Source organism: Ranitomeya variabilis, chromosome 3, assembly GCF_051348905.1.
Source record: "Ranitomeya variabilis isolate aRanVar5 chromosome 3, aRanVar5.hap1, whole genome shotgun sequence".
Taxonomy (NCBI): domain Eukaryota; kingdom Metazoa; phylum Chordata; class Amphibia; order Anura; family Dendrobatidae; genus Ranitomeya; species Ranitomeya variabilis.
In genome coordinates, this window is record NC_135234.1 from 510,825,014 (window position 1) to 510,844,082 (window position 19,069).

The 19,069-nt window shown below is 43.6% G+C and overlaps 1 protein-coding gene across 3 annotated transcripts in view; it reads right to left on the reverse strand.

The window, feature by feature from the left end:
- The window catches only part of LOC143816490 (cytoplasmic FMR1-interacting protein 1), a 124,924-nt gene that overhangs the window by 20,507 nt on the left and 85,348 nt on the right, over positions 1–19,069 (reverse strand). For all 3 annotated transcript variants that reach the window (XM_077296930.1, XM_077296932.1, XM_077296931.1), the window contains exons 24-25: positions 7,822–7,965; positions 7,011–7,101 (exon numbers count right to left, since the gene is read on the reverse strand). In XM_077296930.1, coding sequence (XP_077153045.1) covers positions 7,011–7,101; positions 7,822–7,965 — 235 coding nt within the window. The remainder of the gene's footprint in view (positions 1–7,010; positions 7,102–7,821; positions 7,966–19,069) is intronic.

Genomic DNA, 19,069 nt, shown 5'->3' on the forward strand with positions numbered 1-19,069 from the left:
ATCTGCTGTTCGCTGCTATGTAGCAGAAAATCAGGTGTGCTGTGAGCGCCGACCACAGGGTGGCGCTCACAGCTGCCGGGGATCTGTAACCATAGAGGTCTCAAGGACCTCTATGGTTACAATACTGAAGCATCGCCGACCTCCGATCATGTGACGGGGGTCGGCGATGCCGTCATTTCCGGCCGCCCGGCCGGATGCGGTACTTAAATGCCGCTGTCTGCGTTTGACAGCGGCATTTAACTAGTTAATAGGCGCGGGCAGATCGCGATTCTGCCCGCGCCTATTGCGGGCACATGTCAGCTGTTCAAAACAGCTGACATGTCCCGGCTTTGATGCGGGCTCACCGCCGGAGCCCGCATCAAAGAGGGGCTTCTGACCTCGGACGTACTATCCCGTCCGAGGTCAGAAAGGGGTTAATGGTTTGCACCTTGTGGTGACTCTTCTGTATTTGCTCTCATAAAGTCTTCTCTTTCTGGTAGACTTAAGATACTGAAACACCCACTTCCTGAAGAGTGTTCTTCCCTTGGGTGGATGTTGTGAATGGGTTTTTTTTCGTCTTGGAAGAGATTCTGCGATCATCCAACACTGTAGTCTTCTGTGGATGTCCAGGCCTTGTTGAGTTCCCAAGATCATCAGTGTGCTCTTTTGCAGAATATACCAAACTGTTGATTTGACCACTGGATTTCTTCTTTGTTTTCTTCAGTTTAATGAGGATTTCTTTCTCTTCCATTGAGAGCTCCGCATGTTGTGGGTTCATAGTAACAGCTTCCAAATGCAAGTGCCACATTTCTTACCTGCTTAATTGATTATGAATTAACAAGGAAATAGCCATGCAGCCCATTAAAAAGCTTTAATTGTCTAATTACTTTTGGTCATGAGAAAGAGGCAGCTACATATTAAAGAGCTGTAATTTCTAAACCCTTACTCCAATTAAGATATGAATACTCTCAAATTAAAGCGGAGAGTCTGCTCTTTAAGCTCAAAATGATTATATACCGACAACTGTATCTTGGTTTGGTGAACCGCTAAAATGCCAAAACTTGTCACTGTCCAAATATTTGTGGACCTAACTGTACACATACACAATCAATAATCATATTTATTGGGGCGTGGCCTGGCGTTAGATGGCGCAGGTCGCATAGAGCGGGAGCTCCGGTCCCAGGACTTTCTAAGCGGCTCATAGCGGTACACAGAAGGCACCTCTGCTCCTACAACTCCCCTCACCGCTTGCTTACCGGTCGGTGAGCCCATGGGGAAATCTAAATCCGGCGCTGGGGACCCATCTCGTCGCATTGTGGACTTTTTCGCGGCCTCCCCGCCACACTCACAGAAATCCAAGATGGCGCCGCTCTCTCCCAGATCCTCCAGAGCTGCGCGCCGAGGCTCTCAGTCCTCTATCTCCAGCGCTGCAGCGCCTGATTTCCCTGACGCTCCGGTTACAGCGTCGCTTCTCAGAGAAATGCTGGGAGACCTGAGATCCTCCCTGCAGGACGACATGCGCTCCATGATGGCGGAGCTAAGAGGTGAGGTGGAGGAACTTGGGAGCCGTACTGACCACCTAGAAAACAAAATGTCAGAGCTGGTGTCCTCCCATAATGAGTTGTGGGATGCCCATGATAATTTGCAATTGCTGGCCACAAAGACTCATGCTAAAACCCTGGATCTAGAGGATAGGTCCAGGCGGAATAATGTTAAGATCAGAGGTGTTGCTGAATCTGTTGGGAATGACGATCTTAAAGCCTTCCTACAAGATTTCATTCTTACTGTTCTCCCAAACTATTCTAAAGACAGCATTGAAATGACAGAAAAAAGACTCGCACATCCTAACTAGTGTGAATAGGTGCATACCAGGAGCAGCTACCTCCATACATAAATATACAAAAAAGGTTGCACTCTATCGTGCCAAAGCATGTCTAATATGGAATACTTAGGGTTAGGGTTATTCAAATTTCAAGTATTCCATATTAGACATGCTTTGGCACGATAGAGTGCAACCTTTTTTGTATATTCTAAAGACAGCATCATAATTGACCGTATACATCGGATCCCTAAGCCCTCAGGACTAGACCCCTCGGTCCCTAGGGATGTTCTTGCCCGTATTCATTTCTTTGTCATGAAGGATGAATTCCTACAAGCCCTGAGAGCAAATCCATCTCTACCTGAACGCTTTGCAGCAATCTCTGTTTTCCCGGATCTTTCGCCTGGAACCCTTGCTCTACGTAGGGAATTTCTCCCATATACCACGATTCTTAGAGAAAAAGGAATATTATACCGCTGGGGATTCCATACCAAGCTCTGCATTCGCAAGGATGGTTCTATCATCACGTGCCTAACTCCGTCACAAGCAGCTAAGACTCTGTCGCAATGGGGCTTTGATCTTCCTACACCACCCTCTGCCGCAGCTTCCTCCAAGCGTGATGGTCTGACTCCCCGAAGACGCCGTATTATTCCCGATTGGAAGGTTGCCTGAGGTGTTATTTTTCTGCCTTTCCTGGTTGGGAATTTTTTTTTTTTTCCCTTTTCCCGCGATTTTCTTTTTGCGCTCTTTTCATATTCCTTTTTCTCTCTCTGATTTTCGCTGAGGTTGATCCCTGGTGGGTCCTCTTCAGTTTATTGCCCCACAGGTGAACTGTTTTTTGCTTCACCTTGGACTCAGGAATTCCCTGATTGGTCCTCTGTTGTAATGCTCTGTTATTTGATTCCCCTTTTTCCCTCCCCCCTTTCCCTCCCTTCCCTCCCCCCTTTCCCACATCTCAGATTGCTTTAATATAATTTCCCATGTTGCTCTGTTTTTGTGTTGGCGCATGGTTTCATATATAATGTCAATTAACTGTGTACGATGAGTGTGTCATTATATTCTATTAATGTCAATGGTCTTAATTCTCCGGGTAAGAGATCGTTGGTCTGGCGTCAGCTTGTTAAGTCTTAACAAGACATTATATGCTTACAAGAGACTCATCTGCTAGAACAAGATAATATCAGAATGCATTCTAATCTGTATCCCCACCAATTTTTTGCTAATGGGACCTCTAAAAAAGCTGGAGTAGCAATTTTTTTTTAGCAAAACTAATTCCTTTCAACTAATTGGCTCTATGGCTGACCCCGCGGGTAGATATATTATAATTTTATGTTTAATCAACAATGCTCCCTACACCATTGCCTCTGTGTACGGGCCAAATGTAGGCCAATCTAAATTCCTAAACTCCTTTTTTTTTAGAACTAAGTAAATTCCAACATGGGTATAAATTAGTTGCTGGAGACTTTAATATTCCTATATCTAAAAGTATGGATTGCTCGTCTCATTCTGGGTCTAGAGGTGAAGCAGCCCATTTAATCAAATCCAATAATCTCCATGATATTTGGAGATACCTTCACTGTAATGAGAGAGACTACACATTCTGGTCATCGCGTCATGCTTCCTATAGCAGAATAGATATTTTAGTTGACGATGTTGCTCTCCCCCACTGTATTGCTGCATCTATAGGCAATATCACATGGTCCGATCATGCTCCAGTGTCAATTTCTCTGGAGGACCCTCTTGCAATCAGACCCCCTTCACACTGGCGCCTTAACACCCATCTCCTTTCTGAGCAGGCGAACTCCTCACAGATCGAACATTCTTTGCAGGAGTTTTTTGCCTTTAATGATTCTTCAGATGTGCGCGAGGACTCCCTTTGGTTTGCTCATAAGGCAGTAGTGCGTGGCCTCTTTATTAAGATGGCTGCGACAACTAAACGGAAATATAACTCCAATCTGCCCTAGCTGAGGTATCCCAATTGGAGTCCCGCCACAAAGCCCAACCCTCTGCCCAGCTTTTCTCTAACCTATCAACTGCACGACTTCACCTCCGACAGCTTCTTTTACATAAGGCAGAGTACTCATTAAGGAAATCCAGGGCTACATTCTATTCTGTGGGAGATAGAGCTGGTTCTTTACTTGCCAAGCGTGTGAAGAAAAAGGAAGTCCAGTCTAAAATTCCCTATCTTCTTAAATCAGATGGCACCCGTATTTATAACCCTATACACATTGCGGAAGAATTCGCTTCATATTATGCCTCCCTGTATAACCTTAGTTCTGACCCTAATACCCCCCAACCTGCCCAGACCTCAATTTCTGCCTTTCTAGGTAAAGCAAACCTACCTTCGGTTACACCAGAACAATTATCCTCTCTCAATGCCCCTATTGAAGCTTGTGAGATATCACAAATAATTAGAGAGGCCAAAAAGCGGTCGGACCCTGGCCCGGACGGCTTTTCTTTTTCCTACTATTCTCAGTTTCTCCCGATCCTCTCTCCCTATCTTTGACGTTTGTTTAATTTTTGGCGTTCATCCGGCTCTATTGAAAAAGAGGGTTTCGAGGCCTGTATATCAACCCTGCCCAAACCTGGGAAGCCTATGACCTCCCCTAGTAATTTTCGCCCTATAGCCCTTTTGAATTGTGACATTAAAATTTATGCTAAAGTCTGGGCTAATAGGTTGATGACGGTTCTCCCGTCCCTAATTCATGCAGATCAGGTTGGCTTTGTTCCAGGCAGACAGACTAGGGATGGTACGAGGCGTCTGATTGACCTTCTGGATGTTGTGGAGAGGGGGAGGCTTCCCTGTGTGTTCCTTTCCCTCGACGCGGAGAAGGCGTTCGACAGAGTGCACTGGGGTTATATTGCTGCTACTCTGCACAAATTCGGTCTTGTTGGTCAAATTTTCTCAGCCGTTATGGCCCTGTACTCCAAACCTTGTGCCTCTGTCTGTTCTGCTGGCTTCAAATCCCGTGTCTTCTCCATCTCGAACGGGACTCGGCAGGGTTGCCCCCTCTCTCCCATCATTTTTGCTCTTATCATGGAGCCTCTGGCGGCGGCGGTAAGGCAATGCTCAGACATTAGGGCCAGTATGGTGGGTAATCAAGAACACAAAATTGGTCTCTATGTGGACGATGATGTGCTGACCTGCTCTGCCCCCCTTTGCTCATTGTCTGCAATCTCCTCCATTCTTTCTCAGTTTGCTGAAGCTTCCTACTATAAGCTTAATCTGTCTAAATCCACAATTTTTCCCCTATTTATTTCACCGCCCCTGCAACTTCAAATCCAAACTAAATACCCTTTTATTTGGTCCCCCCTGGGCTTTACATACCTAGGCATTCAAATTACTCATCTTAAAAGCATAGTACGAGTTAACTGCGATTCGGTCCTTCTTGGAATTAAAAAGGAGTTGGGCCCTCTCTTAAATTCCCACCTTTCCTGGATGGCCAGAATACAAACATCTAAAATGCTAATCTTACCTAAACTTATATACCTCTTTAGATGTCTCCCCCTTTCCATTCCCTCTAAATATATATCAACCTTTCAATCTGTTATTGATCAGTTTATTTGGCAAAACAAACCTCATAGGATAAAACGATTAATAATGTCTCTTCCGTTCTCCAGAGGAGGTCTGGGTGTTCCTAAAATTCATCTGTATCACAAAGCGGCTCTCATAGAACCCTTAAAAATTTGGTGGGAGGGGAATTCTTCTCTCCAATGATTTATTATTGAGTCGCAATTTGCCCCTAGGGGCTCCCTCAGATTGCTTTTGGAGCTTTGCTTACTCCAACCATCTGGTCGGACCCCCTCTTTGAAAACAATTGCTTCTGCCTCAAAAATTTGGGCCAAATTATGTCCTATGCATTGGTCATTTTTCTTTGATCTTGTTTCTATTGGAGCTCTGGAGGGGGCGGTGGAGGGCCTGTCTCTCTCCGCTTGGAGGGGCTGCGGGATACGCTGGATCAATGACCTCTACGATGGGTCAGGCCTGAGGTCTTTTACAGACCTCTCTGCTCAATACAATCTACCTCCTAAGGCCTTTTTTCAATATTTTCAAGTTCGCAGCCTCCTAAAGCGCCAAACTGTGTTTGGTGTGCCTGCGGCCTCCCCGGGGGAGGAGACTCAGGTTCAGAGGTTCTTCAGACCCAATACTTGGATCTCTCACGGTACTTCAATAATTTATAAATCCCTTCTCTCCCATGACTTTTCAGAGAGACTCTCCTTTATGTCCACTTGGGAGGCTGCACTTTCGTTTGTCGCCTCTTTTGAGGATTGGAGTTTGGCTATGTAACACCCCTCTAAATTTTCTTCGTGCCTAGGGCATCTTGAGCAATCTAAAAAAATTCAGCTCTTATGGTATCTCACACCTTCCAAATTAGCCAAATTTTATCCTACAGCTTCACCGCTATGTTGGAAAAATTGTACCCTCACTGGTTCGCTTGCTCATGTATGGTGGAGTTGCCCCTACTTACAGGTGTTTGGCGCCAGGTTGAAGTCATTCTCTCGGAGGTAATTTGCACCCTAACTGGCCCTCTAGCAGTTCTTGGCATATCATTGATAGTGTTCCCTCCTTCTCTACAACCCGTTATATCTAATATCCTTGTAGCAGCCAGGCTCTGCATTGCTAAATACTGGAAATCCGCGACTGTCCCCTCAGGTTCTGAATTAATCGCTAAAATCAATCTTCATTTTAGCTATGAATCAATCACTGCTGACTGTCTCTCAAAAAAAATAAGGTTCTTACATGGTGGGACCCATGGATCTCTTCTCACTTTTTCTCATCCCCGAACACCCATCTACCCCGGTTCCTGTTCAACAATTGGGCTTGTATTTCACTGAGATGTATGTCCTTTAAGGCTATATTTTTTAAGTTTAGGATTTTATCTCTTGCCTTATAATGCTCTTCATGTAGCAGTCTAATTCCCCTTCCCCTCCCTCCCTCCATTTTGTCCTGTATTTGTATTTTCTCTTTGTTAAACAATAAAAATTTGATTGGTTAAAAAAAATAAATAATCATATTTATTTACAAGCTATGTTCATCTGAAAACTGCAGCTCTAATTTGTATAAGAAACTGGTCTTGAATGCTGCCAATTACTTCTCCGAATAGTAGGAAAATCTGGGCGCACAACATTTTCATTATGATAAGCAAACAAACAGGAACACAATGTTCTCATGTGAATTGAGCCTTTCTGACAACATTACAAGAGAACAAACCTGGGGAGCCATATTCATGTCTAGGCAGCCTGCAGATCTTAGGCATCACTTCCATCAGTGTCTTCACATACTGGAGAATGGTACCCTGCAACTACAAGTATAAAGCTATTGTCAGACACATTCATTTATGCAAACTGAAAAGAAAAAAAAATGACATCCTTCATGCCACGTATTCAAAAAGAAAATGCCAGCTGTGCCAGTATGTGTACATAGGTTATTATAGAATTTCTTTGCCATTTCATAAACTAAAAAGGAAGATCTAATACTGGTATAAAAACGAAGACTGTACATACAGTTCACCTTTAATGTGACAAATTGTGAGGCACAAAAAATAAGTTGCAAATGGGACTGAAACAATGGCAGGTCGGGGAATAACTGCTGTGAGGTCATTGGAATGAGCCAGCTGATGCCCCTCTTGCACATTAGATAGATCTGTAAGACGATTGTTCAGATGATCCTTGTTAGCTCTCCTGACTCCCCCACACTTTGGCACTTCACTGATCTTAATGTTCCTGTTTGTTCTTTGTGAGAGTCACAAGCAAACCCCTCTGGCGGCAGTTTACCTCCAGGGAGAACAAAAGGGTCAGAAGTTGAAAGTCTAAAGGGGAGGACCCTATAAACAGTACACTCCCACCAATATCAGTGGGTTCAGGCAACCTTAGTCTAAGGAGTCTGGCCATCTTTAGGTGCATAGCTATTTTTGAAGGTGTTCACGAATTGATAAAGAAATGAACTCACGTATGAGAAAAACACAACAACTGACATCCATCTATAGTACAATACTAAGGATGGTATGCACAGAACTACTCACCAGGCTTTTTACAACTTTCAGCAATTCCTCCATCACCACAGCGATACCTTGGTATCCTAGAAGACGGCAAATCATTTTGAAGTGTGGTGGGCCCACAAAGTTCCGGTAGTTGCTGAAAATGCTGTTGTATGCCAGGTTCAAATTCTGTGAAGACAGAAAAGGTTCTGCTGAGACACAGACCATACAGGATACAGATGGGCAGGAGTACTGATCCAATATGTATCCTCTATGGGGAGCACATGGGATGACACTTTAGTCCTGTTCAGGAAAATAATGATGTAACGACACAGCATTTTATCTTAACCAGACGTCTATTTTCAGCAGGCCGGAAGTAACAGACTTATGTATACATGTTGACTTCTGAATTTGTTTCTTTCTGGTTGGTCAAGAAAACACAAGACTTTTGTTTGTATAAGCCTGTAATATTGACTTGTAAGTTGACATTTGATGTAATATATTAATAACAAAAAAAGAAACCTCACTAAACGCACAAAAAATCAATAATCTATAAAAAATAGACAGATAAAGGTGTTCAAAAATAGGACAAAATTAGTCGTTCTACGTCAATAAGCATGAGAACATATACACAATAAGACGTATATAGAACAAAATATAAATTTTACTGTACAGAAAACAGTCAATACACAGATAAAAATAGCCACTAGTGTCTGGAAAAAATCAGACTAGATCCCCCTATTTTGAGGAAGCCACAGAGGCGAAACGGCGCTGTCGGGGTGACTGAGGAGCACGCAGGCTGGAAAACATACTTATGTAAGTAACATGCCGTTTAGGATTTAGTTAATTATATTACTGCTACCTGCCATTGGTAATAATGATAGGTTATAGCACTTTACCTCAGATGCACTAGCCACTTTCCAATATTGTTATGCTGCTTGGGAGAATTTGTTCTTACCATTAGGAATGAGGATATGATAGAGCACCTTATCTCAGATGCACTAGACACTTTCTAAAATTGTGATGCTGGAGATTTAATCTGGAGATTTTGTGGCCCCCATTAGAAATAAGTAATAATTCTTTTTATGGGAAGCTTTATATAGAAATCCCCTTTTTTGTAATAATCCATATAGAGTGCAATATAGTTGTGCATATTTACCTCTTAATTGGCTGATCTGATATTATATAGTAATTTATTCCAACGGCTTTAATTACCCATTAGTATGCTGATATATTGTCCTGTTCTGCTTGTAATCAGTCTTACATGAATATCCTTGTCTTGTCTGTTTTATTAATTGTCAATAAAGTATATATGTTTTTATATTTGCCTATGCCTCTTTTTCACCTACTACTAGTATGGTGTTTGTTAGGTAATGTTGTTTTTTGAGGTGGTGAATCCACTATTGGATTGTGTTTATGTATAGATCTGAGTGGCACCACATTGGGTAGGGGGCAAAAATCCAAAATTACAAAAACGAGTAAATGGCAGAAGGTAAAAATGTTATACTAGGTAAAAACACCCATATATCCAAAAAAGACAGTCTGAAATAATACATTTAACAAAGAAATTTTTTTTTTACTCCCCCTGACGAAGGCACGCCGCCAAAACGCGCGTAGGGAAAGTGGCACCATTATCTGGGTATTGGTAAGGCATCTGTGTTATTATTATGTGGTATCCTTGATATTTATTGGCAGTATGTGGCGGTCTTGTCATCATTAGTCTCTTTATACTGTGACCCTTTCTCTAATATATAGATGCAGCTATGGTGAAAAAAAAATTCTTTGTTAAATGTATTATTTCAGACTGTCTTTTTTGGATATATGGGTGTTTTTACCTAGTATAACATTGTTACCTTCTGCCATTTACTCGTTTTTGTAATTTTGGATTTTTGCCCCCTACCCAATGTGGTGCCACTCAGATCTAGTCAGATTTTTTCCAGACACTAGTGGCTATTTTTATCTTTGTGTATTGACTGTTTTCTGTACAATAAAATTTATATTTTGTTCTATATACGTCTTATTGTGTATATGTTCTCTTGATGTAATATATTGTGCGGTTATCCTGGATGACTAGTGATACAGGATCTTGGAACAATTATGTTTGCGGACATGCTGAATACATATTATCCAGGCCAGCTAGTAAGCCAATTTGCAAAACAGAGGAGGAAAACAATACAAATAAGATTACATAATCAAACAATGCGAGTTGGTCTCATCACAATTCTTCCCCTTTACCTGTGAATGCTGATTTGAAGGACATTTATTAACTATAAAAAGGATAGATACCTCCATAGACAGAGTTTCATTCAATACCTCCAGCAACCAAGAGATCCAAAGAACCAGAGACTCTCTACAGAAGAGCAGCCAAGACATGATGGCTCCATCAAGAAGGACATAGATTTGTCATTCTACAGGATGCCAGCTTAGCAAACCATGGCCCCCGGCTGAAAGAATGCAGATTTGCTCCATTGACCATTGCTGAACCATGGATATGTTTAGGGTAGTCATGATTTGGACCCGCTGGTCACCTGGCTCCATGGAGATGTTCGGAGAAGCTAGGTTGTGATCCTCCGGTCAACTGGCCTTGTACCTCAATGGACTGTCATCTTCCTACTCTTGTCATTACTTTCTCTCTGTGTATGCCCCAGGTGGGGTAGTTGACCCTGGAAGCTCTGAAGTTGCAGCTGCTCTTATCCCAACGAGTCAGTGGAAGTCTCAATTGACTGTCATCATCCTACTTTTGTCATTACTTCCTCTCTCTGCATGCCCCAGGTGGGGTAGTTGGCTCAGGACGCTCTGAAGTTTCAGATGCTCTTATCCCAGCGAGTCAGTGGAAGGGTGTGACTCTGTAATTAAGCACATCTTGGGTATTTTGCTGTGACTATTCTATATGTTATTTGCCTGGTTTGTGGTTTAATAAAGTATTGCCACACTGTTTTACCCTCACCCTGTGTTGCCTGAGTAGTGGTTTGCCCACGGGGAAAGCCAAGCGGGTGTTCAGTGGGATGATCCCTGGTCCATACAGTCTCGAGCATCCACTGACAACCATGTTCTCACAAATGATATCACACTTTTTCGTGATGGAGAAACAAAAAAATAGCAAAGGAAAAAAAACTAATTCTCCTACTGCTGCTACACATGTAAGGTATCTGTTAAAAATGGCTAATACATGGATTAGGACAAATATACAAATCTATGAAAAGGCCTGACACGTGTACTGTATGGACTTGTATGAGTCAGAGTGCTGCCCACTTTTTAAAAGAATGGTCGTGCAAGAAAAGCCTAGTAGATCTGATATTTATACCATATTCTGTACACATCGCTCCTGTTCCAGATCTAAGTACACGCACACATTACTGAAGGAGGAAGGTAGTGTACAGGACATAGGATGAGCAGTTACGTGCGCCTTGTTTTCCTTCATTCCTAACGAACCCTTAATATAGCAGATGCTGAACAGATTAAGCATGACCCTGTTCTGAAAGACTGCTCTGGCAAACCGAGCTTTGATTGATTTTAATTAAAAGCCTCAACCATGTCAAATTAAGCTTGAATTCAAGAAGAAAGCGAGTGGGAGTGAGGGAGAGGATCCTTGGTCATCTCACCTCTTATGAACCCTAATTTCAATAAGAATGAGAGCGGTAAGGACATACAAAAGCTAAAAGCAGTATTTTAGAACTAAATAAAAAAAACTTAACTGAAATGTAATTAATCTGTAGTTTTTATTTTTGTGAACTTAAAAATAAAATGCCAACTCTGAAAAAAAAGCTAATAAACAGGCTCAAAAATATAGTAATAGCACTCCATACAAATTGATTTTTCACCCAAAGCCATGGAAAAATCAATGTCATAAAATGTAATATGTATAAAAGAATACATTATGGAAAGAAAACTAGAGCTGCTGGGAATGAGTTATCTATATAGTACCACGGCTTCATTATGATGGATAATTACAATTAAGTCCCAGGTTAGACAAAACGAAAAGAAAGAGAGGAGTAATACAGTGCAGCAGTCTAGCAGCTTATATACTGGAGGGTCTGGAGAAATGATCCAGGTCCATGAAAGTTTCTGGATCATGGACTAGTGGTAACGAACCAAAAAGAGTTGATATAATTCCAACAGCCATGTGCCACGGTCATGAGCAGAGCCTACGGGATTTGGAGGTGTACACACTTCAGCTATGATGAAGGGTGGACACAGCCAAAATGCACAGGCTTTTCTTATAACCACCGCACATGGCAACAGGTGTTTTCAAAGTATGATTGAATAAAAAAAATTACGTTTTTACACCAAGTGCTCAAATTTTATCAGCTTTTAGTTTCAAGTCCCAATTTGGTACTTGGATGGCCAAGCTAGACTTGTGAGCTTTACACCATATGTATGCTACACTTAGAGCAGTTTAATACTAACACACAAAAACCTAAAAAGGTAGAAATGGAGTTCTTTAATCAGCAATTATAAACTATCTATAAGAGATAAATCACTGAGCAAGGAAATCCACCAAGCCCTATCTATAATAAAGGAGGACGAAATAGGTACTTTTTTTAAAAAAAATAAAATAATAATAATTTCTTTTTAACCCCTTCATGACCCAGCCTATTTTGGCCTTAATGACCTTGCCATTTTTTGCAATTCTGACCAGTGTCCCTTTATGAGGTAATAACTCAGGAACGCTTCAACGGATCCTTGCGGTTCTGAGATTGTTTTTTCGTGACATATTGGGCTTCATGTTAGTGGTAAATTTAGGTTGATAATTTCTGAGTTTATTTGTGAAAAAAACGGAAATTTGGCGAAAAATTTGAAAATTTTGCAATTTTCACATTTTGAATTTTTATTCTGTTAAACCAGAGAGTTATGTGACACAAAATAGTTAATAAATAACATTTCCCACATGTCTACTTTACATCAGCACAATTTTGGAAACAAATTTTTATTTTGCTAGGAAGTTATAAGGGTTAAAATTTGACCAGTAATTTCTCATTTTTACAACAAAATTTACAAAACCATTTTTTTTAGGGACCACCTCACATTTGAAGTCAGTTTGAGGGTTCTATATGGCTGAAAATACCCAAAAGTGACACCATTCTAAAAACTGCACCCCTCAAGGTGCTCAAAACCACATTCAAGAAGTTTATTAACCCTTCAGGTGTTTCACAGCAGCAGAAGCAACATGGAGGGGAAAAATTAACATTTAACTTTTCAGTCACAAAAATGATCTTTTCGCAACAATTTTTTTATTTTCCCAAGGGTAAAAGGAGAAACTGGACCACGAATGTTGTTGTCCAATTTGTCCTGAGTACGCTGATACCTCATATGTGGGGGTAAACCACTGTTTGGGCGCACGGCAGGGCTCGGAAGGGAAGGAGCTCCATTTGACTTTTTGAATGAAAAATTGGCTCCAATCTTTAGCAGACACCATGTCGCGTTTGGAGAGCCCCCGTGTGCCTAAACATTGGAGCTCCCCCACAAGTGACCCCATTTTGGAAACTAGACCCCCCAAGGAACTTATCTAGAAGCATAGTGAGCACTTTAAACCCCCAGGTGCTTCACAAATTAATCCGTAAAAATGAAAAAGTACTTTTTTTTCACACAAAATTTCTTTTAGCCTCAATTTTTTCATTTTCACATGGGCAACAGGATAAAATGGATCCTAAAATTTGTTGGGCAATTTCTCCTGAGTACGCCGATACCTCATATGTGGGGGTAAACCACTGTTTGGGTGCACGGCAAGGCTCGGAAGGGAAGGCGCGCCATTTGACTTTTTGAATGGAAAATTAGCTCCAATCGTTAGTGGACACCATGTCGCGTTTGGAGAGCCCGTGTGCCTAAACATTGGAGCTCCCCCACAAGTGACCCCATTTTGGAAACTAGACCCCCCAAGGAACTTATCTAGATGCATAGTGAGCGCTTTAAACCCTCAGGTGCTTCACAAATTGATCCGTAAAAATGAAAAAGTACTTTTTTTTCACACAAAATTTCTTTTAGCCTCAATTTTTTCATTTTCACATGGGCAACAGGATAAAATGGATCCTAAAATTTGTTGGGCAATTTCTCCTGAGTACGCCGATACCTCTTATGTGGGGGTAAACCACTGTTTGGGTGCACGGCAAGGCTCGGAAGGGAAGGCGCGCCATTTGACTTTTTGAATGGAAAATTAGCTCCAATCGTTAGTGGACACCATGTCGCGTTTGGAGAGCCCCTGTGTGCCTAAACATCGGAGCTCCCCTACAAGTGACCCCATTTTGGAAACTAGACCCCCCAAGAAACTAATCTAGATGCATAGTGAGCACTTAAAACCCCCAGGTGCTTCACAGAAGTTTATAACGCAGAGCCATGAAAATAAAAAAATTATTTTTCTTTCCTCAAAAATGATTTTTAGCCCGGAGTTTTTTATTTTCCCAAGGATAATAGGAGAAATTGGACCCCAAATGTTGTTGTCCAGTTTGTCCTGAGTACGATGATACCCCATATGTGGGGGTAAACCACTGTTTGGGCGCACGGCAGAGCTCGGAAGGGAAGGCACGCCATTTGGCTTTTTGAATGAAAAATTAGCTTCAATCATTAGCGGACACCATGTCGCGTTTGGAGAGCCCCTGTGTGCCTAAACATTGGTGCTCCTGCACAAGTGACCCCATTTTGGAAACTAGACCTCCCAAGGAACTAATCTAGATGTGTGGTGAGCACTTTGAACCCCCAAGTGCTTCACAGAAGTTTATAACGCAGAGCCATGAAAATAAAAAAATATTTTTCTTTCCTCAAAAATGATTTTTTAACCCACAATTTTTTATTTTCCCAAGGGTAACAGGAGAAATTGGCCCCCAAAAGTTGTTGTCCAGTTTCTCCTGAGTACGCTGATACCCCATATGTGGGGGTAAACCACTGTTTGGGCACATGCCGGGGCTCGGAAGGGAAGTAGTGACGATTTGGAATGCAGACTTTGATGGAATGGTCTGCGGGAATCATGTTACGTTTGCAGAGCCCATGATGTGCCTAAACAGTAGAAACCCCCCACAATTGACCCCATTTTGGAAACTAGACCCCCCAAGGAACTTATCTAGATGTGTGGTGAGCACGTTCAACCCCCAAGTGCTTCACAGAAGTTTACAACGCAGAGCCGTGAAAATAAAAAATCATTTTTCTTTCCTCAAAAAAGATGTTTTAGCAAGCAATTGTTTATTTTCACAAGGGTAACAGGAGAAATTGGACCCCAATATTTGTTGCCCAGTTTGTTGTGAGTACGCTGATACCTCATATGTGGGGGTAAACCACTGTTTGGGCGCATGTCAGGGCTCGGAAGGGAAGTAGTGACATTTGAAATGCAGACTTTGATGGAATGGTCTGCGGGCGTCACGTTGCATTTGCAGAGCCCCTGATGTGCCTAAACAGTAGAAACCCCCCCTAAGTGACGCCATTTTGGAAACTAGACCCCCCAAAGTACTTATCTAGATGTGTGGTGAGCACGTTCAACCCCCAAGTGCTTCACAGAAGTTTACAACGCAGAGCCGTGAAAATAAAAAATCATTTTTCTGTCCTCAAAAAAGATGTTTTAGCAAGCAATTTTTTTTTCACAAGGGTAGCAGGAGAAATTGGACCCCAATATTTGTTGCCCAGTTTGTTGTGAGTATGCTGGTACCCCATATGTGGGGGTAAACCACTGTTTGGGCGCACGTCAGGGCTTGGAAGGGAAGTAGTGACATTTGAAATGCAGACTTTGATGGAATGGTCTGCGGGCGTCACGTTGCATTTGCAGAGCCCCTGATGTGCCTAAACAGTAGAAACACCCCACAAGTGACCCCATTTTGGAAACTAGACCCCAAAAGGATCTTATCTAGATGTGTGGTGAGCACTTTCAACCCCCAAGTGCTTCACATAAGTTTATAACGTAGAGCCATGAAAATAAAAAATAATTGTTCTTTCCTCAAAAATTATGTTTTAGCAAGTAATTTTTTATTTTTGCAAGGGTAACAGGAGAAATTGGACCCCAATAGTTGTTGCCCAGTTTGTCCTGAGTACGCTGGTATCCCATATGTGGGGGTAAACCACTGTTTGGGCGCACGTCGGGGCTTGGAAGGGAGGGCGCACCATTTGACTTTTTGAACGCAAGATTGGCTGAAATCAATGGTGGCGCCATGTTGCGTTTGGAGACCCCTGATGTGCCTAAACAGTGGAAACCCCTCAATTCTAACTTCAACACTAACCCCAACACACCCCTAACCCTAATCCCAACTGTAGCCATAACCCTAATCACAACCCTAACCCCAACACACCCCTAACCACAACCCTAACCCCAACACACCCGTAACCCTAAATCCAACCCTAATCCTAACCCTAATCCCAACCCTACCCACAACTGTAACCCCAACACAACCCTAACCCTATCCTTAACCCTAACCACAAGCCTAATCTTAACCCTATTTCCAACCCTAGCCCTAATTCCAACCCTAAGGGTACCGTCTCACATAACGATTTACCAACGTTCATGACCAGCGATACGACCTGGCCGTGATCGTTGGAAAGTCGTTGTGTGGTCGCTGGGGAGCTGTCACACAGACCGCTCTCCAGCGACCAACGATGCCAAGGTCCCGGGTAACCAGGGTAAACATCGGGTTACTAAGCGCAGGGCCGCGCTTAGTAACCCGATGTTTACCGTGGTTACCAGCGTAAAAGTAAAAAAAAAAAAACGTACATACTCACATTTCGGTGTCCTTCAGGTCCCTTGCCGTCTGCTTCCTGCTCTGACTGAGTGCCGCCGTACAGTGAGAGCAGAGCGCAGCGGTGACGTCACTGCTGTGCTGTGCTCTCACTTTCTGGCCGGCAGACAGTCAGAGCGGGAAGCAGACGGCAAGGGACCTGAAGGACACTGAAATGTGAGTATGTACGGTTTTTTTTTTTATTGGAAGATGGCGGCGCCCAGCGAGGAGACGTACGGACACCGGGAGGATCGGTAAGTATGAAGGGGTGGTGGGAAGGTGGACTGGAGCACAGGGGGGGTGATCGGACCACAGGGGGGGGGGTGAATTCAAACAAGGAGGGAGCGGACAGGAGGACGGGGGAGCCGGCAGGCGGACGGAGGGGACCGGACCCCATAACGGAGGACTGGGGGGGCGATCGGTGGGTGTGGGGGGGTCACTTAAGTATTTCCAGCCATGGCCGATGATATTGCAGCATCGGCCATGGCTGGATTGTAATATTTCACCATTTTTTTAGGTGAAATATTACAAATCGCTCTGATTGGCAGTTTCACTTTCAACAGCCAATCAGAGCGATCGTAGCCACGGGGGGGTGAAGCCACCCCCCCTGGGCTGAAGCACCACTCCCCCTGTCTCTGCAGATCGGGTAAAATGGGAGTTAACCCCTTCACCCGATCTGCAGGGACGCGATCATTCCATGACGCATACGCTGCGTCATAGGTCGGATTGGCACAGACTTTCATGATGCAGCGTATGCGTCAAAGGTCGGGAAGGGGTTAAGTAACACGAAAAATATCTTCCATATCAATTTTTTACAGGTAGCATCTAAACTTTTCTTCTCTTTACACGTTAGTGATGTAGTATTAGGGAGACTCCCATTTATATAAATAAGTTTAAATGCCACAACCTCAAAAGGTGTGAAAATATATGAAAATCTACAATATTTTGCAATGACTGGCCCTGTGGAAAAGAGCTGAACTGCAGTTCTTGGCAGTAAACACTACACATTAAAAAGAGCTGTGCGGTTTAGCTCCATTTAATGCCTATATCCCATAAATTCTCGCTGATTGGTGTAGTGCTGGATGTCTGACTCCCACCGATCTGATACTGATGGCTTATCCTAAGGACAGATCATCAATATTGAACCTTTTTAGAAACCTTTTTCTTCCTTTCACAGAGTTTCAGTTCTCCCTCATCCTTGTCTTCTTCCTGCCAACATCATTGGCACATGCCCAATAATAACCCAGCTCATAAACAATGATGTAATCTAGGGCTTTTGTTATTCTTGTGTCTGGGGTTAAGAATTAACAGGTAGGTAGTTGCTAACCTGGCTGTTCTGCACAGGCTCAGCTGGCAATTCTGTGGGAAGCCGGCTGTCAATCAGGAGGACATTTGTTGACATACCCAGTCAACAGAGTGGAGCGAAACAAAAGACACTGCTCGGTTGACGTGATGCCAGCGGGAGCCACAGATTCACCGGAAGGAGAGGTCTGTGACCATTTTGAGCCACAGATAGCTGCCAGACAGAACAGACAAATAGTTAGCAACTACCTGCCTGTTAGTGTTTAGCGCCATAGCAAAAATATAAGTCCTGGATAACCCCTTCATGGAAAATAAATTGAATTGACACACAGGCTGGATGTCAGTCAAAAGAGACAGTCCAAGTTCACCGACATGCCCCAACCGCAGCGACATGCCCCAACCGCAGCGACATGCCCCAACCGCAGCGACACGCCCCAACCGCAGCGACACGCCCCAACCGTACTGACACGCCCCAACCGCAGCGACACGCCCCAACCGCAGCGACACGCCCCAACCGCAGCGACACGCCCCAACCGCACCGACACGCCCCAACCGCAGCGACACGCCCCAACCGCAGCGACACGCCCCAACCGCAGCGACACGCCCCAACCGCAGCGACACGCCCCAACCGCAGCGACATGCCCCAACCGCAGCGACATGCCCCAACCGCACCGACACGCCCCAACCGCAGCGGCACGCCCCAACCGCACCGACATGCCCCATCCGCAGCGACATGCCCCAACCGCACCGACATGCCCCAACCGCAGCGACTTGCCCCAACCGCAGCGACATGCCCCAACCGCAGCGACATGCCCCAACTGCAGCGACATGCCCCAACCGCAGCGACATGCCCCAACCGTACTGACATGCCCCAACTGCACTTCCAGCTCAATTTGTATATGGCTTCCACACTTGATTTCTCATTAGCTATCTACAAAAAAGGTATGTTTATTATTGAGCAACAAATGCCAACACAGATACCACTTCTATGTTATGTAAAAATGTAATGGATGGTTCCCTTTTAATAAAAAAAGTAATAAGAAGATATCAAATAAGCCAAACAATCCCTTCAATACATAATTATGGAAAAACTGCATAAAAAAGCAGTAACCAAAGCAAAAAAGCCCATATTAGTGGGAGTCGTTCATGTTTTCTACTATCATGACATGATTATAAATATTCTATTCCAACTTCTGTACAGTTCACTCGCTGGCCTAGCCCGATCACACCACTAGTCCTGAGCCAGTCTGTTCGCTGTTCCCATATCACCACTGCAGCGCACCGGTGGCCCCAGTCGCCATGGT